Raw genomic sequence first — 22256 nt, 5'->3', positions numbered from 1 at the left:
TGCGGGTGCGTTGCGTGTCGACTGCGTCTCAGCTGCGGCGTGCCGCAGGCCTTCCGCAAGGATAGACCTATTTTCTATTTTTGCCGGACGCCGCAGCGGTAGGCCTCCGGCAAATGGCAAGCTAGCACAAAACACATCGAGCGGGACAGGAAGACCGACGCAGTTTCAAAATAAATTTCCGGTTACCTTTCAGAATAAAACACTCGCCAGCTCCTATTTCGCAAGCTTTTCAGCAAAACGTGACGTGGGCGTCGCCGGGCCATGTGCTCATTCACGGTTTAGACGCCAGCGAACATGGACGAGGAGAGGTTTATATTGGAGGTGGAAAACCACAAAATAATATATGACACGGCACATCCTTTTTATAAGGACAACCAAAAAAAGGATGCTGCATGGAATCTCATAGCAGAAGAAGAAGAAAAGGTTAAATCAAAAGAAGTCCACCTCTCTTTCTGCTTCTCTGTTGAGCACAGACTTTCTGTATGTTTGTCGTTGTGAAATGCCACGATGTCCCGCGAGACACGTTGGGAAGTGGGCGGCGAGGGAGCTGCCGGACCGCAGCTGTGCGGAGCCGGTGTGGATTGACAAAAAAATTGACCCCGTCCGGAGCACGCAGTCAAGACGCACCGCACCGCAACCGCACCGCAACCGCATCCGGTGAAAACCCGGGGTTAGGCTATGTGATGTCAAGGATCTTTAATTCTATGTGATGTTAGGTGATGTCAAGAATCTTTAATCGCGTTACTGGGTCAACAGGTCAACAGACAATCACATAATTCCATGTCAGTTGTGGTTCCCACATGTCTAGCCACAATCTTTGAGATCGATTCACTGTCTATATCAGCTGTCTCAGAAATTTGTGTCTGGCCGAATTATTAACGCTGTTCCTGAGTGCTTCTCCGTAGCCCATGGGGGCTTGGCGTCTCGTGATTCTCGATACATTCTCGTTATTTTTCGTTTAGTCAGGTTATATGAATATATAGTTAAAACCTTATTTGTGTCTGTGCTTTGGTTTCCAACCCTTCAGCACACGACATGTGCAAGTAATACCCAGTGGCATTATGGGAAAATCTGCTGTTTGTAGCATTTAGCCTACAAGTACATTTGAACGTATTGTTGAGTATGTTTGCACATATTTAAATACTCAAATGTACTCTCACAAATACATACAAACGCACTCTCACATTTACGTTTGAATATACTCGCCAGTTTGCTCCATACTGGCAGTGCCAAACTTCGGTATAAAATAGTGCAAGTCAAAGTGTTTAGAAACTAAGTAACTCTAGTTGAAGTACATATTTTGTATGAACCTAACCTGCAAGAACGAATCTTATACACATAATAAAACTGATATTGTTTATTGGAATATAAATTAATTTATTGCTTCTTTGTTAAAAAAAAAAAAAAAAAAGCATGGGAAATGGACCTTTAAAATATATTCGCATATTAAATTGCAATGGTGATACTGAGGGAAAACATCACAATTTCAAAAACAATTGAATATATTATGGACTGTGGTGCAAAAACATCACATTCACAGAAAAAAAATAATAATATAATTCTCAATAAGTCATCATTCTGCCAAAATAAAAAAGATAAATCCTGGTTATGTGCACTGCTATTCAGGTGTTTTTCATTGTTGAGTTTCAATAGGCATTGCAGTATATGCAAAGAATGCATTGCAATCTCACAAATACATATGAAAGCACACACACACACACACAGTTGTCTGGCAGAGGCTGGCAGTGTGCAAATGAATTTCATATTACAGTAGGTCACTGAATTCATTTCTGAAAAGGCAATTGGTATAATCTCTCAAGGGACTTGTTGTGAGTAGTGGGCCACATTTACTGTGTTAGCCTTCCACCCCAGCCTTGATTAAGAAATACATCTCGCCGCTATCAAACTATCAACTCCACGCCATTTGTTCTCTTCGGACACCGTGGATTGAACTGCTTTTGTCTGTAGTTAATTTGGTGAGCATGAACCGCCTCAGAGGACGCACCAAGCACTTTTTTTTCCCCCCCTTTCCTCAGATGAATGAATGTTCTCCAAGCGTGTGCCCTTTGTTTTATGAAATACATCGGTGTGAGATCGTCAAGACGAAGTCTGGCATGCGGCGTGAGATGAACTGGAACACTGAGAAGCCTTCATATAAAGACCATATAAAAGATATCAACTTGATATCAGATGCATATTGAAAGCATGTTATGTAAGTTTTACGCTGAATAGTCGGGTTTACCTTGCAACAACAACAACAACAAACATTCTGCCAGTGGTGCCCTTGCTATTTTTAGAATAAAGCATTCACGAAGAGAAATATGAGTACTGCATTACCAGCCCAAACATTGGATACTAAATGGAGCGTCTCGCGCTGTGGCAACGACCTTGCAAAGACTCTCACCTCCCCCTCTATAACCCGGAGTTGTGTAGCTTGCTCAGCGCTGTCTCTCCCACACCTTGTCCCCATTGTTGCTGATCTTATCGTTCAGCCTATCACAGGACTAATGACCCCGGCGATCGTTGCTGACCTGTCGGGGGAAGTGCATCTGCCAAAGAGAAGGGAGGAGAGTCCATTAAAAGATTAATGCAAGGAAGTGGGCACTGTCCTCGCGGACCTGTGGAGCTCTAAAGCTGTAACGGGCGGATTTGATTTATTGTCATCCCCCTTCCTAACGTGCTCTAAAAGGCAAAGAAGGATGAGTCGGATCTACAGGCGGCAGATAAATAAACAAAATACAATGCAAGCACAAATTGTCCACAAATCAATGTTGTAAAAGTTTAAAATGTACTGCTTTTGAACAAAGTCTGAAAAACCCATTTAAGATGTTGCCATCATAAATATTCATAAGGCAAATGCACCTTGATTGGGTCGGGTTAAGTAGATAATTATCTTTCAATCAATGAAGGTCCTTTCTGCTGATCCAATCTGGATTCTGGTGCAGTAAGTCACATTTATTCTTGCCTGAATTTGGTGCATGTGGCATGTGTTTGGTTTGGTCAAATGTTGACTGGCAAAATCGCAGACATCTTTTTTTTTCTCAAAAAAGTTTGAGGAATGATGGTTGCATGAGTGAGTGGAATTGCAAGCTTGGCATGGAGAATTCTGTTAAGAATCATGGCCCCATTTGTTCATTGGCTTATAATGGCTGTGCGTGCATCATTAGCCCGTGATGACTTTGCATTTGATGACTGAGATTAACAAGGTAGTTAGGTGTTGGGGAAAGTACAAAGTACACCTGGACGCAAACAATTAGGGTGCTACTAAATCGGGAAGCTCACACATTTAAAGCCATCAGTCTGCTTGGATACATGGCTATGCGAAATGTGGTCTAGTTTCCCTTATAATTCAAACTAAATAGCAGCTCGTGTTAAGATACCAGACTGGAATGTCCTACTGTGGCGCTTTGAGATACGAGCACCCAACTTACAGATACGGGCAAAGTATGGTGGTAGTGAAATCAACTCAACTGAGTACAATTCCACAAGAAACAATACTTTGGCAAATTAGGAACAATTCTTCTTCTTCTTCTTCTTTCTTCTTTCTTCTTTCTTCTTTCTTCTTTCTTCTTTCTTCTTCTTCTTCTTCTTCTTCTTCTTCTTCTTCTTCTTCTTCTTCTTCCTTCTTCTTCTTCTTCTTCTTCTTTCTTCTTCTTCTTCTTTCTTCCTTCTTCTTCTTCTTCTTCTTTCTTCTTCTTCTTCTTTCTTCCTTCTTCTTCTTCTTCTTCTTCTTTCTTCCTTCTTCTTCTTCTTCTTCTTCTTCTTCTTTCTTCTTTCTTCTTTCTTCTTTCTTCTTCTTCTTTCTTCTTCTTCTTCTTCTTTCTTCTTTCTTCTTCTTCTTTCTTCTTTCTTCTTTCTTCTTTCTTCTTCTTTCTTCTTCTTCTTTCTTCTTCTTCTTCTTCTTTCTTCTTTCTTCTTTCTTCTTTCTTCTTTCTTCTTTCTTCTTTCTTCTTTCTTCTTTCTTCTTCTTCTTTCTTCTTCTTCTTCTTCTTCTTCTTCTTCTTCAAAAATGCTTCCTGCTGTTCCATTCCACTGGCAATCGAAGTTTAGTGTCAAACCACAAAGAGAACTACATTGTGTACATATTTAAAACAACTGACTAAAGAACGGCCCCAATAGCGTAATGCTAACGTACAATGGAAAACATCATTGATATGTTCATGATTAACATTGTTAGTTGCCATTTTGCACCCTTTGTGCAATACAGCTATAAAAACTTACCACTTTTGGCTGCAATTGATGGCACCACTGAACAGAAACTGGTCACATGTTTCCAAGTTGCACTGTGCTCTTTTTAGATAAACAGACATGTCATACAGTCAATTAGAGTAGGCTAAAACAATGTGGCGGCCATGTTAGTGGTGGTGACCATGACCAGGTGTCTTATCTCCATATAAATTATCTGTTGTTTATACGTCTCTTGAACAAGCTATTTTTGGTACAGAAATCGTATAAGGAATGAGGGTAAGGTCAGTTTGGATAATCTTTTCAAACCGTTTTTCCACATTTATTTACAATTATTTTGCACTGTGCTGGACATTTGTAGGCTACAGTTCAAATCTAAAATGTACTGTATTTGGTGTTTTTAGGCCATGAAAAAAAGTATTTTGATGTAACTGGCAATCGGCTGTAACGGATGACCCCTCTCCCAAATTGGTCCGTTAAATCAAGGTTCCACTCTATTTGGTTTGAAAACACAAATATTGTTCGCCAGGCTTGGCCTGATGCTTCTCTGGCCACACAAAAAGCCATACTTCCATACTGTAATGTATATAAAAAAATAAAACCAATTACTTAAATGACCAGCGCAAATGTCACTTTCCATAAACTTGCATTTAAATAATGCCCAGTCTCCCTGTGCAGATGTTTTCTTGCGGTTGGAAGTAATGGATCAAAATGGAAAAATGGGCGGTGATGGAGAAAAGACAAACGAGTGGGTCAAGGATTGTGGCATTCTGGAGTGTCGTCCAAAGCACTAAAAGCTTTAAGCTTTAACAGGATTGTTCGGAAAGATACCTCAAGCTCACTTGGCTCAGTTTAATGATTAGTTGGCGGGCTATTTTATATGCAGCACGGGTAATTAAATTGGTGGGTACAGTTCTGCAATCGATATGAGCCCGGTGACATAAAGTAAAACTACATGGTGTATATATTTGTGGACATAAATCTGTTGTACATTAGGAGGACCTGCCTTCCTTTTGGGGAAGGAAAGCAATTGGAGTTGTGTAAATAATCGCATTTCAAGGTGAAGGCTTAGCTCAGGGTTAAGGTAAGGTAAAGGTTTAGGGATATATTAAGTCACCGGGAATTGCATGTAAGTCAAAGTAATGTAGGGAAGTCGGAGGGATGGTGAGCAGTGCAAGAGTGGGCCGCACAAATGGCAAGCAAAATTTTTATGATGACAGATGAGATGCTTTATTGGAATCTTTTGACTGGAGATGCCATTACAGGACACGGCTGCTTTAAATGTGGGTCACCTATCGACTTAACCTCACGTCGGGCGTCAGCGGGGCCTCATTGGCGTGTAATTATGCCTGGAATAAATAGGGCATTTGGCTTGTGGCACTCCACCACACAGCGGCTGCTGTAATGGACGGCGTGGAATCCATTTGTTCTCCCCTCTTCTGTCTTGATCCCTCTTCTCAACCTCCATTAACTCTCTACATTTTTCATTTCTTTCTCTGAGCCCCCGCGACCCTTTGGTACTCTTGCCATCTTTGTTTCTGTCCTTTTTTTTTTCTAGGCTCAACTTGATCTTATTCTGCGCTGTCCTTGAGCCAAAAAGAAGTGGCAGTTAAAGTGCAAACTTCCTTGGACCATCGCGTGGATATTCTCTATACCCACCACACCCTTTTTCCTATCAATTTGTCTGGAGCGCTAAAGCTGATTCCAACTGGATTTTAGTTTGAGCATATTAGCCAAGAGGAAGTGTGAGGCACAACAATTGCAAAGCAACGTGTGTGAGGTGACCAGCTCAGTAATTGGTCCTTGAGGCTTTTACCTGGCGCCATCGACTGATCAAGTCGAGCGATTTCTTTGCTTTGGGTCTAGTTGGCCATTTAGAACTCATTATTTTCTCAAGTAATTTAACTGTCAAGAAAGCGGGGAGAACCTTTTTTCGTCTTATTCGACGCCAGGCTTAGTTAGCCCCTTTACAGCTACTTTCATGCACAAAGAGAACTGACAATGTTGATGAATTCCACACAACTTGGCTTTTTTTTTTTTTTTTTAAACAGCTCCTTTTCCTCGATTCCGACTTCATTGTTTTTAATCTTCGCTAATTAATTTGAAGAGTTCCTGTGCAAAATAATGAAATTGTCGAGGAGAGCATTGTCTGTGAAGTTTTATGTGAATCCAGCGCTCGTGTTTGAACAGCGTACTCCGGCGCTGTTCAATAATTAAGCACTTTTATGAGTCACTCAGGGGATATCTCCCATTCAAAGCATATGGATGATCTTTTAAAAAGGCTTGTGGAAAATCACTTTAGCAAAGTTCTGTTTGGAGGGCTCACTTTCATTTTTGGAGCTATAGACACATCTAATGTTCAACACAAATCAAGCGGCTGTGATGCGATGCACAGCAGGAGAATTGCTTTCAAGCTGTTTTCTGAACTAGATACTGTATGTTCACACACAACAAACACTTTTTTTCTCCTTCTTGTTTTCAAACATTATTGCCTAATTGTTTAGGAGCTGTTGTCTTTATGTACAGTTACTATTTTTGTTTCAGTTTCCTGATAAATAATGTTTTGATTAAAGTGGACTTCATCAGTTTTTTGGAGTCATTGCAATGGAGGCTCACCCCGACAGACCAAATAAATAATACAACATTACAGATTTATTTTTTGATGTCCAAACTGTGAATGAATTAACACATTCACTGCCAGCCCAGCAAAAATGCATTATTTGACGTCTTTTTCCGTCAATGGCAGTCAATGAGTTTAGATGAGATGTAACCAAAATTGACGGATTTCTAAGCAAAATTTTCCTTAAAAAAAGAAAAAAGGAAAAAAGGATGCTGCAATATAATCACAAAATATATTGGCACATTGTGTTTAACACATTCACTGCCAGCCCAGCAAAAATGCATTATTTGACGTCTTTTTCCGTCAATGGCAGTCAATGAGTTAATCATAAGAAGGAGAGGGAGACTTTAGTTGTTTGTTTGGTGATGTTCGAGAGTATTTTTTTTTTACATGATAATTAACAAGTCTGTCTATTTGCCCAAAGCTAAAAAACTGAATGTACAACTTGAGGACAGGTGTTACAAAATATATATTTCCAGTCCAAACTATTAGTTTTCCCCTTTGAAACATAAGTACATGGAGCAGACCAGAAATTCAACTTTATATTTATAGAGCAGTATAAAACCAACCACTGCTGTTTTCTTAAAATGGAACCCAGATGCAATGAAAACAGCAGAGGCCCCAAATTGAACCATGTGGAACACCATTTGTTGTGTTATACATGTGCATTCATATTGCACATATTCATCCGACTATGTTCTTTTTTTTTTTTTTTTTGCTCGACATAATATTAGGGATTACAATAATAAAGAAATCACATGACAAGCTGACGACTGAGCGCACAACATTTCCTACAGCACAGATAGGCCAAGCAATGTTGCGTGATCACCTGCAACCAATGATGGCCAAGCGGTATGTATCATCACAAATGATTTGAGTCAGGTATGTGTCTTGACGTCCGCCAAACACCCGAGACCGGAGAACTGAACCTCTGGTGTTCGACTGAACCCAGGTTAAGAACCACTGATATAAACGCATGTGGGAAAAAGTTCAAACACCACTTGAACTTGATTCAATCTAAACAAACAAAAAGAAAAAGCTCTCCCAGCTTCCACACCCACGCCGAGCTTAATAGGCCCATTTCTGTCTGTTATTTCTGTCTGCCCTTTCCTGTCCAACAGGCAGACAGCTAAACGTTCACTTTAGGTACAGCAAGTCACATGGAAGCTGTAGGTAACGTCTCTCTGAGTGCTCGTCTCAGGCTGACAGCAGGCAGTCCCTGAAGCATTCCGGAAGAGCCGTCCGTGACTGATTTCTCCCAGGCATGGCAGCGCCGCGGGAAGCTAAATGCACGTTTCTGTTTGATTTGCTTTCAGTGTAACGCTGCTTGACATTTTGTCTTTTGGGTGGGCTGTCTACATCCACATAGAGCACATATTAGCGTCCCCCCTCCTGAGTCCCTTATACACACACAGACATAGCAATTTGCTAAAAAAAAACAAAAACAAAAACAGCGTGTCAGTGTAGACAGATAAGGCGTGGGCTTTAGTTGGTACAACACAGCATTTTATAACCATCTCCAGGGAGCAAATTGGCTCCCTAATAGAACAACATTGGGATGACATCGGACCAGTATAGTAAACAAAGCATCCAATCTGACTCTACAGTATTTTGGAACTGGTAAGTACATACAATAAACCTGATTAGTAGTCATAATTTTTAAAAGGATTATTAAAGGCACAGTCTTCCGTTTTCACTCAGGAAAATGCACTATATAAATACAGGATTTTTACTCATGAACTCCTTCTCAATCTGCACCTCTGGGCTTCTGTTTGTGTGTGATTTTTTTTTTTTTGTCCTAAACCGATACACCCTCCCAGCCTGTATTTTGCCTGTGTGACTGAGTGAGTGAGTGAGTGAGTGAGTGGGGGAAAAAAAATAAAAAATCCGTGCGTGCTGTCAAGTTGCCACGGGAATGACGTCATGCAGCCAACAAATTCACCCGACCCGTCTGCGACACGCCCACCCGCCACCCCCCCCGCTCTGTGATTGGCTGGAGGGGTAAACAACTGTCTGTCCACAGAAATGTCCCGCTGTTGACAAAACAAACACAAAATGGCAAAATACAGGCTTTGGTTTAGGAAAAAAAATCACCACCACACATTAACAGAAGCCCAGAGGTGTAGATGGAGAAGAAGTTCATGGGTATAAATCCTGCATTTATATAGTGCATTTTCCTGAGTGAAAACGGAAGACCGTTCCTTTAAGCTAATACAAAAAAAATAGTTTGTGATAAAATACTAAAATAAGAGTGCGAGAATTTATTTGATTTGACTTGAGTTAGAATAATAATGGCAAAAAACCCCACTTTGTTTATGCTTGTTGTTGTTTAATTGTTCATCTAATTATGCTATTTCTGATTGACTTGAAAGACTTTTAAAAATTTTATTTTTCAACTCAAGGTGTATATAACATTTAAAGCAAGTGGAATTCTTGCATTCAAGGTGTCATCTCTGGTAGATGTGGGACACAGGGACATGCTGGATGACTCATACAAATGAGAGGAGTGATGCTATTATATTTCCCTCCTCAAAGCCTCCAATATAATCTAATAACGTTGACAGTATTTGCGTGTACTAAGCAGGGATTTTTTTTTGCGTGCGTTTGTGTAGAAATGAAACATTCAACATATCTATCTTCATCCATAGGATGTTTACACTGACAGTCTGCCAATATGAAAATAAACATTCAGGTGTGAATTGCAAGTGCCGGAGCCCCTTATGGCATGCGTGTGAACGCTGCGGAACAGTTGCCAAGGCGACGTTATCACCTATTATCCTTCACTGGATGCAACAAATCTAGTCTCGGCTATTCATGCTGTTGTTTTTTTTATAGAAATGGAGGTGACAGAGTGATGGCGCAGAGAGTAATTTATTGATCAGCACAAGACCCGATTTGTCCCTGTTTGTTGTCCGGTGGCAGTTGCACACGCCCTCCAGTGCGCGTGCGCGCGCATGTGCGTGTGTGTAGTGCTTCGGCTTTCTTGTTCGATTGTGGTTTATGGCACCTGTCATTGGTATGCGGAGGAGTGCGTACCACAACAAGAAGCTGAGCCCAAAGAGTCCCCTGGGAAGGATGAGTTGTTGAGGTGGGTGTCAAAGGTTGCTGGCTGGTTGTAGAACAATTCGTTAAGAACTTCAGGAAGGAATGAAAATAAAAGAAGATTGGGGGTGTTCGTGCAAGTCATGTTGTTGTTTTTGTGTTGGGATGATCTCAGTACAAAATGTTAAAAAAAACAAAACAGTGTTGATTGTCCATCCTGCCTACACACCTTGGTGGCAGGCTGACGGTTTACCCTCCAGATTGTGCCGTGGTAAACTGTACGATCCAGCATGGTGGAAACGGGGCATTAGTTGCATCAATTTGTGTTAAGCTGACAAATGCGCACAGGCGGTTAAGCCGGTGTGGGCCGACATTTTTAGTGGCTGCTGTGAGTGATTTGAGCAATCCGTACGTGGTTGCATGTCTCGCACTCGTGACACCTCTGGTGGCTGGAATGTCAGACAAATACACGGAAGTTTGTGCACCTGCTGATGATTTACGAGCCAGGCGTGGACGACAAAAGGTGATGATGATTAGACTAATTAGCTTCCACTTTTGCAAACACGAATGGAAGGTCCCAAATGAAGTGTTGTTGTTGTAACAGGGCAAATCAGTTACAATTGGTAGCCACTGTCGCTGTATTGATGAGTTGGTCAAAGTGTCAAAAGGACAACAGCTGTCGTGATATTTAGTCCTGCATGCTCCAGCAAAATGTCAATTGGAGGAAATATTACTTCCCCAGACCACTTTGTAAATTTAGACGAATCTGTCCAAATCAATATCAATTATTCTCACACTAATAATGTGGTTTTGCTAGTTGAAAGGGCAAAAAAACCAAAACAAAAAATGTATGGCATGTTTGGTTGCTGGACGGAAATAACGTGGCGCCAACCATTTGCTGCTTTCCGGCCACCCCATTGGCTACCCCCTGTTTTGTTGACTTTATCACGATTGTTTTGCTTTCCCTTTCTCCCATTTCATGTCTTGCCTGTTTGGTTTTTGTTTCCACCTGTTCTCATTAGTCCTCCTTGCCCAGGTGTGCCTTGTTTTGTTAATTAGTTTGTATTCCATGGGTGTGGTGGTTCAATGTTACTGCTTTTTTACATCATTTGAAGTTTTCTTTCTACCTTTTGGTGGTGAGTGTTTTCTTACTTTGTATCTTGATTTTTGGAGGACTTTCTTCTCACTGTTTGAGGTTTTTTTGTTTGTTTGTTTGTTTTTAATAAAATCAATCCTACTTTAACATGTTACAGTAGTGACATAGCGGAGTTTAGTCTTCAGCTCGGCTTTGGTGCAAGGGTTTGCATATCTACTTGGAGCTCACCTGAACTGAATACAAACTAGGTGAATTGATGACCTAAAAATGAAAATGTAAGCAAAGTCACAGGGATCCAGACATTTTATTTAGGCAACCTAAATCGGTACAAACTTTTAGTATTGGGTTGGTGCAAGGGCTTACATATTCTCTAACTTTTTCCTTACTTTCCGTTCATTTTGATTGCAAGTCTATAAACTTCTTGTCCAAAACGACTGCCCTCTTTTTTTTTTTCTTTCTTTCTTTTAAATGGAAGTGAAATGCTTTTAAACGCACACACTCACAGCCCTCCAAATAAAAGCCCTGCACCACTTGTCTTCCATGTCGGGTTCCGAGATGGCCTTCCTCTGTTAGAGGAGATATATGAGATGGAAGATACAAAGCCAAGGCTCTTAATAAAAATCATCCATTTTTGTCAGAGGCGGCCAGGGGAACATTTGCAGCAGCGTCAATAGACAGCTACTCCCTGCCTTCTCTCCCCCGCCACTTCTTCATCTCCATCTCGTCTCTCCATCTTTTTCTGCCTTTCTTTCAGAGTGTACATCAGTAGAGACAGGAAGAGGGAGCATCCCCTAAATCATCGCCTCTCTCACTCTGCAGGCTGATCTCGTCGCTGTACATTTTTAGGCTATCAAGTGGCACTGAAAGTCACACTTACCACAATGTAAGAAATGACGACCGGCCTGCCATTTTTCCCCCCCTCTCATTTCACCAAATGGGCGAGTGTAGGTGTGATTGACTTAAACCGCCCCTCTTGAGTATTTAGGCCCACAATTTGGTAAGTAAATATCCACATCTAGGTTATTGCTATTTCTTTCTTGGTAGCCACTGTATGAAGAAAAATGAGCGGCTTGACATTTTCAAATAATGCGACCCTGTTCTCGCTGTGCTGTGACTCATTGGCTGCATATGTTGAGGAGTCAGTCCCATGAGTACTGAGGGGTAAATGTGATAAGAAAAGGCGTAAACACATCAGTCATAGTGGTGTTGCGGAGGTTGCTGATACACTCCTGTAGGTGGGATTGTCATGCCTCGGGATGATGGTGGGACTGCTCTCCAGGAGAGCATGAAACAGGATTACCAGCACATCAGCGAACATGCAAACCACCATGTTTTATTTTGGGACAACTAACGACTGCCTTTTTTTTGGTTTGTTTGTTTTTGCTATGAACTTTATCTGCACTGCCACAGCAGCACATGTCAAAACACTACAAGTAGGTGAAATCTATTATGTAAATATTCCAAATTTGGCTCGGTTACAGGGATTGTGCACTGACTTTATCATCTTGGTGAACTGAACTGTATTCAATTTCACTCGTCGACAAACTCCTATTGCAATGAAGTTGGGATGTTATAGAATACAATGATTTCCAAATCCTTTTCAAACTATATACAATTGAATAAACTTCAAAAACATCATGTTTAATGTTCAACCTCATCAAATTTATCTGCCAGAAATGTGCTGGCTTCTCTGAGCCTGAGCCCATCTGAGATGGACTTATGCAGTGGAAAAGAGGGTTGCGGTCTGATGAGTCCACCTTTCAAATTGTTTCTTCTGGTAATCATGGACGTCGTGTCCTCTGGGCCACAGAGGAAAAGGAGCAAACTTATTGTTTATCAGCGCAAAGTTCTAAAATTACACAGCTGTGAATGCACAGTAATTTCTTAAAGCTACATACACGTTTTAAGCAAAATTTCCTGCCATGGAAGCAATCTCTAATTCAGCGATGTCCCATGCCACATTTAGCAAGTGTTACAACGGTGTGGCTTCATAGTAAAAGACTGCGAGTACTCGACTGGCCTGCCAGCAGTCCAGTCTCCAGTTCAAAATATGTGGCCCATTATGAAGCACATAATATGACAATGGAGACCTCAGACGTTTGAGCAGCTAAAGTCATAAAGCAAAGATGTGAAATAATTCCACCAACAAAGCTTCAACAATTACCGTCATTAGTTCCCAAACTCTTTTGGGGTGTTGTTAAAAGGGAAGGTGATGTACAGCAACACAGTGGTAAAAAAGCGAGCATCAAATTCAAAATGAATGAATATTAGCATAATTAAAAAATGTATCATTTTGAACATTAAATACCTTATCTTTGTAATTATATTAAATTCTGCGATTGGCTGGCAACCAGTTCAGGGAATACCCCGCCTACTGCCTGAAGCCAGCTGGGAGAGGCTCCAGCAACTACCTGACACTTGTGAGGAGCAAGCGGTTAAGAAAATGGATGGATGGATGAATTTTATTAAATTCCCTGCAACCCTCAGGAGGATAAGCGGTTCAGATAATGGATGGATAGCTGGATGAATATAGATTGAAAATGATTTGCAAATCAGTAACTGTTCTTTTTATTTTGTATTTATTTATTTATTTTTATTTTATTTTTTACAAGTTTTTCTTCCCTCCCACTCATTTTTCAGGCTAGATTTAGTTGAGTATTGCTTGGGAAAAATTCTATCTTGTTGTTGGGTGCTGCCTGAAATAAATGAAATGAAATGAACATTTTAGTTAGCAACCTAACGTAACAGAAATTTGGGTTTGTACTTTATTAAAAGCAATTTATGGATTTACTGTGTATAACCATGGTCACCAAGTCATTGTTTTCAAGGCAACAGCTGACAACAGCAAAAATAAATAAATAAATAAATAATGTAAAGACAAAATGGTCAAAATTTGATTCCTTTTTCTACTGGGGCCTGTTTAGGCAGCAAATGAGTTGGAATTTATTTTTTTAATGCATACTCAGTGCGAATATGGACAAATCAATGACAGGTATCTGCACAAAGAATAGAGCGGCATTGATTTAAAATTTAGCATAGATCTAGACAAATAAAACTGATTATATTCACAACCACCCCATTTTTTTATTTCCAAATCTATATCTTTTTACAGCACTAATGAAACTCATTTGCACATCAAGATAATTTAACACTGTGTGATTTCACCTCATCCCTGGTTGTGGCGTACCCATTTATGCATGCCAGTTTCATCATGCTCACATCACATAAATCATCAGGTCATATCCAAGTGTAAACTATTTGGCAGTACAATGGCACATTTTAAGAGAGGCTCGTTATTAAAGTCAGAGAAAATATGATTGGGGCTTGGCGTGTGTTAATGTGCTGAAATGACCAACTGCTGCATTCATTTTCATTCCTGATGATGTTTTTTTTTTTTTCCCCCCCAAACTTGGCAGGCAGGCAGCACGCACCGTGTCACATGCCCCTGCAGATGCGGGCAACCCGCCCCCCCCCGTCACCGCCCGTGGCATAGTAATCCGCCTGATGTGAGTAATGTAACACATGCACCTCTTTGCACTTTATCTGTTATGCCCGTCAGATTTCATACCTAAACTGTGCCAAGTCTCCTGGCTCTCTACCGTGTCAGTGGGAGCACATCCTGTCTTTAATTGACACAAAATGTGTGAAATAAGAGGATATGACCGATTACCATCTGTCCAAGTGTGAAAATATAGCAGACGATATCACTCGTTTATAAATTGTATACAATTTAAATATGCATACACACTACAAAGCTGCATCTCCTCCCACTCGCTCTATGTTTTTCAAAGGAATCCTCAGCTTTCAATGCCGCCTTCCCTGAGACGACGTTTCATGCTCGCTCCGTCTATGTCACCAATCGCGTGTTTTTGAATTAGCCCGTCTGCAAGGCGACGGATTAGATGTAAATTCACACGTGGGCCTTGCTGTCCATCAAGAGAGAAGCAATCGGCGGGCTGAGAAATGGGAAGACATGTCTGGACGATAAGCGGCCAAATGTTCTTCTCCTGGGCCGTCTTATAGGAAATGTGAATAATTTGCGTCCAGACGCTGCACTCTTCTTGACTTTAGTGCCAAAGGATGTGTTGCAATCATAATATGCATGCAAAGTAGCTCTCTGCAAAGCATGAGTTTATTTTATATGTTTTTGCCCTACTAGCTTGATTATAAATGCTGTTATTTATTATGGGAAATCTGAGCTTAATGAAAAACACAAACTCCAGTCGCTGTGACATGAATGTCAAAGCAGCACGCATGCTCCTTGGTTACATCCATATTGATGAACATCTACATCCAATATGTTGCTCCATTGATTCTTCATTATTCCAATTCCCGGGATCATTCCGATGTGGCATGGCGGCAACGTGTACACAATTAATTTGCCTTTCTATTAAAACAGCCATTAAAAGCATGCTGCACAGCAGTTTATAATTAAAAAATAGCTGCACAATTATCAGGAAAAAGTGTCATTAGTATTGGCCCAATGTAACATTTATTTCTTGTTCTAATTTAAACAGTGTTTAACCATGCTTGTGTTGATTTATGCACAAAACAAGTGTTAGTTCAAATTAATTTAATGACGCTAACTTTTATTTATAGATAACAATGAATAAAATGCAGAAAGCATGCGTTATTGGTTTCAAATTTTGCTGACATAATGAACTTTACCACCAAATATGAGCTTGTTTTGACTGACCAAGCCCTGAGCACAAAGCACAGACACACGAAGTAGTTATAGTTAACAAAACTACCGGTAACCGAATAGCAACAACAACAACAAAAACATTCCCTAAATCAAATAAGATAAAAATGAAAATTCTTTAAAAAACAACAACAAAAAATCTCAATTTACTTCCACAATACCTTTTTTTTTTATCTTGCACTTGACAAGTATTCCATATATTGACAAACTAATACCAAAACTAATACAACTAAACTAAAACAAAACATTTACAAAGAGTAAAAAATATCAAACCTGCTCTAAAAATTAACTAAATTCAAAAAACAAGATGTTGAATGAAAATTCAAGAAACTCTTTGAATTCTAGTGATTATTTAGCACCTTTTGGATAAAGGAGTCATCAAAACTAGGGATGTTCAATGCCACTTTTTTTTTGTTCTTTTCTCATACCAGTATGAGTCATCAAAACTAGGGATGTTCAATGCCACTTTTTTTTTGTTCTTTTCTCATACCAGTATGAGTAATCAATGTTTGAGTAGTCAGGATATCAAATATCAATACCACCAATGCATTAAATTCCCCACAAAAACAATGACATATAATTTAAAAGAAAGACCTGCCTATCACAATAATGTATTTTTCCTTAACATTGCATGAAATTAATGTAAATGTTCTATTTTTCGAATATCTAAAATCTAGTTTCTGATCGTAAAACGGCCACAAGAGGACAGCCAATAGTGGTATTGGCCACCGTTGCGAGTACCAATACAGAATGTTGGCATTAGCACCGATGCTGATACCCGGTATTCGTGCGTCCCTAATCATTTCCATTGACAAGTGTGGTCAAATATGCACAGCAGTTTACCCCGTGCTCTGCCTTACAGGAAAATATTTGTTGCAGGTCTACCTTGTTATGGTGATAATGATGCACAATTCAGGCCCTCACAAGGATCTTGAAAAGAAAAAAACAAAACGCACGGTTACACCACATGGACATGATTAATGGTGTTTTGTAGATTAGGATCTGATGCTATTTCCATAATCAGCAGGGGACCCGTTGCTATTTGCGGCGTCGGGTCGTCAACGTGCAAACTGTTTTGCACCAGCTCTGATTGTACCCGCATTGTCTCAAACTCTTGATTTTCAGCACGGCTTTAATGAAGAGCTCCGATAATGAGCACTGTTAAATGCAAAACATGGCGGACTTTAATAAATGACCACATCCTATTAGTTCCAATTTGGTTTTAATTATGTAGCCCCTTTTCACAGCGGAAGTTGACTAAGGACTGCACTCATTTTACATGAAAGAATTCCAAAAGAATCCAACAGTTTGGTAAAGAGTGGCCAAAATCAGCCAGTTGGAGAAACAATAGATGCTATTTTTTCTTTGGTAATGATTTTTTTTTTTGCAAAATTGCCATAAATGACTGTGTCATGCTTTCTGTCTTTGTGCTAATGTTTATGCGTGTGGAACTGGTCAAACCAAATTATTAAATTTGCACATGCAGACATTTACATGCTTTTCCCAGTAGTAATTCTAAGATGATTAAAAATCCTGCACATACGCTACGGTCCGCTACATACAAATGAGTCAAGTGACTACACGTTACCAATGCTGAAAGGTCAGCTCACGCATCATTTATGCACCTGTTTTTCTGAATTTGATGTGAACCGCTTGAGCGTTGGGAGCTACCTGAGCAATGGAAGCGTGAAATATCAAAATGAAATTCATTGTTTGGTGGGGAAATGAATGGTACGGGCTTTGTTGCTGATGCTTCTCGACACTTTTAGTAAGTGTATTTCCACTCGAGAGGTCCGCTCCCTCCGATGCGGATATCTAGCGTGACATGACGTGATGTATTCTTTAACGTGGCGTCTCACCGGGTAGAGGCTAGATGGGTTGTGACTTCCTCGTGGCTCAGGATGGGCTGAGGATGATGTTATTCCACCTGACAAGCTTCTCCGTATCGTCCTGTAATCACATTGCTGCTGCATGTTTTTTTTTTTTTTTTTTAAACATACTCCTGTCCATGATTATTTTAACAATGGATTTCAGAGCGGCCAATATGTAGTACATGAGATGTGCTTGCAACTAAACAGATGAGACTGAGAAGCATATTTTAATAAAATATCACTTTTCTGTGCTTTCATGTGCCACTTTTTCCATTGCACAGTAGCTACAATGCAGTGGTGTGCAGTCAGCCCTTCAAGGCTTTGCCTTGCTGGCCTAAAAACGACCAGATCCATTTATAAATACATGAAATCATATCAGTTTATGTCTAGCTGCCTATATCTTCATTTCATAGTGTGTCTTAGCTGCCTAGCCTCCAGTATTGTTAGATCTTTTTTCATACAATCAGGGTTTTTAAGCACCCGAAAACAACCCCTGGCCTACCCCAGGTCCCCACTGAAGGCTCAGATCTGGAAACTTACTGCCCGTTAGCATACTGTACTCCCTATTTAATTGAGTATTCATAATAATCAGTGTCATGCAAATTACTGTTTGATTGCTCATTGGTTGAAAACATTCTACTGTATAACCCTGCAGTCTCCACTTTTGGACAAAAGTTTTCATAGTTCTTGGTACATGCAGCAGGGTAAATATAGAGCTTTGTTGTTGTTTTGGCAAAAATCAGCAGCATGGTTATCCGTTGTATTGTTTTGATGTGAAAAACAACATGCATGCATGTAGAGTTTACCACATACCACAAAGGTCATCCTTACATTAAATTTAAATGTAGCCACGCTTAATTTCTCACAATGCCTTACATCACTGAATGAAAATAAAACAAGCGACCCCCAGGTAACGCGTTGACGCCAAAGGTAACTCGGCGGTTCTATGCACACGCTTGTTGAGCACGGCAGCTGTGTTGGATACATTACTGCATTAAATCAAAGCCAATTACTGCCATCTCGTTGCTCTTATGCCCCGAGAGCTGTGGTGATGCACGAGCAAAAGTACGCCATCCCTCAGTCTTGTGAGCTAAGGCCTCTTAGAATATGCAAATATTAAAAAAAAAAAAAAAAAAAAGTGTCAGGGGCAGATGTTGGTTTCCTGATGAATGTTCTCAATACCTTCCGAAATATGGAAGGTAAAGGAACTTGATCTCTCCATAAAACATGGGCCAAGTGCAGACTTAAACATAAATCAAAGTCAATTAACTTCCCTTTTAACAGCTTGCTTGTTATTGTTGCCTTTTTTAATGTTTGCCCTCAGGTTTGCATGCATGACAATTGCTTCTATCTGCACAAGACTGCTGGTTTTGTTTTGCGGGTTTTGTTGTTACTTTTGAGGGTCAAGCGTCACACTCTGACATCAGTTCCAGCACTTCAACGCAGTGTGATGGAGGAGGCTTTTTGGGGACAGCTCTCCAGGGAACTGGTCAGAATGCTAACCTCTGAAATGGGGCAGTGCATGTGAGCTTATGTGTTTAAAAAAAAAGTGGGACTAAATTACAAGAATAGAGAGTGAAAATGGTGTTTAAAAATGGAGAAAGTTGTGAAAAAAGCAAGGTAAACTGTGAGAAGAGATTTCAGCTCGGCAGATTGCCATGCTAAGCCACCAGTTGTCTCCAGCGAGACACGTTGGAGGTGTGTGTCAGGTCAATTAGTGGTACAGTGCTTACATTTTCCCCCTGACTTCCTTCATTAGTGTTTTTGTCTGCAGCTTTGAGCTTCTTCAAAGTGTCTGCTTCGTGAGTCAGACGAGTGGAAGTTTTGTTCCTCGCAGAGGAATCAGGTGAAGGTGCCAAACATCGGACAAGGTCCCGTCTTTGCTTCAAACTTTTGAGTTTTCATTTTTAGATGTTCATAGAGAGGCGCGAGTTAGATTCTAGCACTGGATTGTTAATTCACTCTGATTTGGTGTGGACAATTATATTCATAAGAGGATAATGTCCTATGATTGTGTGATTCATTTGCTGATTGGGATAATTCCGCCGACTTTACCAAGAGCTGAAACGGACGGTATCTTTGCAATCATGCAGCAACTGTTGGCTTATGAGGAAAGCTGCTCAGCGTATTACAGGGATATTATGTGATCAACCAAAATCAATGGAAAGCTATTGAATCCACAGAAAGATGTGCAGGTTCATTTGAGTCGATAAACATACGGTTGCATTGGAAGATTCTGGATTGTGACAATTAGAAAGGAATTGAAGCAAGAACATTTTTCATTAATTGCACTGTTTAGACTTAAGGTCCCTCTTTTGAGAAGTGATGTTTTGGTGTCTTGTTGTCAGGCAGCTATTGGAAATCGTGCGATAAGACAATGGCGTTGAAATTTGAGTCCACCTACCTCATTGGCATACCAAAGAACACCAGTCACATTTTTTTTTTTTTAAATATCTGATGCTGTGCAATTAGCAGCCTGTTAAATGTATCTATCAAGTTCCTGACTGCTATTTTTAAGGACTTGGTCACATGATCAATTGCTTTAAAAAACAACAACAACAAAAAACAAAACACTTTTATGGTGAAAGTAGACTGAGCGCCCCCCGAAGTCCATGACCATTTGTCATGTGGTTCCGGTGGGCCGATTTGAGTCTTAACTGAGCGAATAAATTGCCGTCACACTCCTCAAAATGGTGTGATCGCCTGTCACAGCCCCTCTCATCGGTTTGCTTTATTGGATGTGGCTCACGCCTCAAGATATTTATATCTTTTTACAGCCATAGTGGTCACCAAAACAAAGCAAAAGCCTTTGAGGGAGTGAAAGACATCCGGGAAGCCGGGTGCAGGCAGTTGACGTTGTGGAATACAGACGAGGGATATGTGGGGGCTTTGGTGGCGGGGACATCCTTTAGATCCATCTTCGCCCAGCTTAAAGCCTCAGTAGCTGGGTAATGGCCACACGGCGGGCGCTTTTAGAGGTTACGGCGCGGAGATGAGGGATCTGGGAGTGGCAAAGCCGAAATGAGAGGTGATTTCCCCAGCGGAGGCCTCTTCATTTGGGTGCTCTGGAAGGTATCAGCGGTGCTCCTGCTGCTGGGGCCCCTGAGGAAAACAAGTAAATTGCTCCCCACAGGAACACGGCACCACTAATAAAGTGGATGTGACAATATGTAGAGTGCTGTCTATGCCATTCAACTGCATGCTATCTTCATTTGTGGTGTTCGTGTTTTCTATATACATACAATATAGACACACACACCTCTTTTAAATAAAAATAAATATTAAAAGAAATATTCAACTTGTAAGCCATTTATCAGTTTGTCATTCATTATTGCATCAAGCAATCTTTTTGTATTTCTCTCCTTCCCCTCCCCATTTATCCATCTACCCATTCAGCCGTCATTCCTGCCGGTGCATTTTTTTTTCTTCCATCCACTTATCTGTTCATCCTTCATTCCATCTACTCAGCCACTATTCTTTTAGTCCTGTCTTCCATCCTTCATTCCGGTCTTCCATCCACCGTTACTTCCTGTCCTGTCCTGTCCTGTCCTGTCCTGCCCTCTATCCATCTGTCTTTCCACTATCAATCAGTTCCCGGTGCTTTCCCTTATTTCCTCCCTCCCATTCTTTCTGCCTTCCAGAGACCATCCATCCATCATTTCTTCAGGCCGACCACCCATACTGCCTTCCATACATCTGACATCAGTCCTCTTTATAGTCCGGCCATCCATCGTCAATTTCCTTGCCATAAGATTCTCCTCCGTCTCTGTATCATCTTTCCTTCCGAGCTGGAACCCTTCCTTAGCTCAACTCGAAATCAACCCATCTAATTCAATGTGTGTGCACGGCACGCGTGTACTTTTGCGTTCCCAGTGAGAAGTCCTCTGCTGTCCATGTAGACACAAGTTTGGAGCGGAGCTTTGCTGAATTGTTTGGGCTTGTCCGTGACAAAAGCGCCGGTTTTACATTCAAGTGAGTAGGTAGCGTAACTGAAGGCAGACAAGGCCCAACATCAAAGCTGTCATCTCCCTTTTGTGAACAAAGGCTCTAAAGCCTCAGGAGTGGAACAAATTCAAGGCCGGGCTGGCTCCTGTTTCACCGACAAGGAGGACGCTGTTGCGGCAACGCTCCCGTGGCCTCTTGTGCTTTATTCCCGTTCACCGTTAAATTTTAGCCGCACCCCCTTAACAGGGACACATGGTCTACCTCCTGATGTTTTCTCCCCCCTAAATACTTCAGTGAGATTCGCTCCATTTACCTGAATCAACTCCAGCGATGTTCAATTTGTCGGTACTTCCAGGACATCTCTGAGTATAATTGAGTTGCGCTCATTCTTATTTCTCACGTTACCTTAATGGACTTTGTGAGCAAAGGCAAGCCAATGCCATGCAAGTCTGGATCTGACTCTTCTTATGTGTCTTTCACAAGCAGAGCTGCTTTCCTGCCTACTTTGGATGCAAGTCTTGACCAAAGAAAATCCAACGTTCACATAAAAGTGCAAGTTATTGTGCCGCATGTCAACTTTGAAAAGTGGCTTGCTTAAAAAGCCGGAGCATAGAGCACTGAACTCGCAGCCATCTTTAATTGATGCCAGTATACCAGAGGGACATTTTAGGATTCATTTAAGTCAGTGAAGATGAGAATTAGAATTCAAAACTGCGGAACACACTGTTAGAACAGTCAAAGGCCGTGGGCCTCCTTTTAAATGTGTGAAATGAATATTATATAAAGGCATAAAAG

The 22256-nt window shown here is 40.8% G+C and overlaps 1 protein-coding gene across 5 annotated transcripts in view; it reads left to right on the top strand.

Moving 5' to 3' along the window:
* The first annotated feature begins 9723 nt into the window (after window positions 1–9723).
* The window catches only part of LOC144003168 (uncharacterized), a 199899-nt gene continuing 187366 nt past the window's right edge, over window positions 9724–22256 (top strand). For all 5 annotated transcript variants that reach the window (XM_077499095.1, XM_077499098.1, XM_077499097.1 and 2 more), the window contains exons 1-2: window positions 9724–9893; window positions 14360–14449. In XM_077499095.1, coding sequence (XP_077355221.1) covers window positions 9760–9893; window positions 14360–14449 — 224 coding nt within the window. In that variant the 5' untranslated portion in view covers window positions 9724–9759. The remainder of the gene's footprint in view (window positions 9894–14359; window positions 14450–22256) is intronic.

This window comes from Festucalex cinctus, chromosome 16 (genome assembly GCF_051991245.1).
Source record: "Festucalex cinctus isolate MCC-2025b chromosome 16, RoL_Fcin_1.0, whole genome shotgun sequence".
Classification (NCBI taxonomy): Eukaryota; Metazoa; Chordata; class Actinopteri; order Syngnathiformes; family Syngnathidae; genus Festucalex; species Festucalex cinctus.
This window is presented reverse-complemented; position numbering and strand designations above follow the sequence as displayed.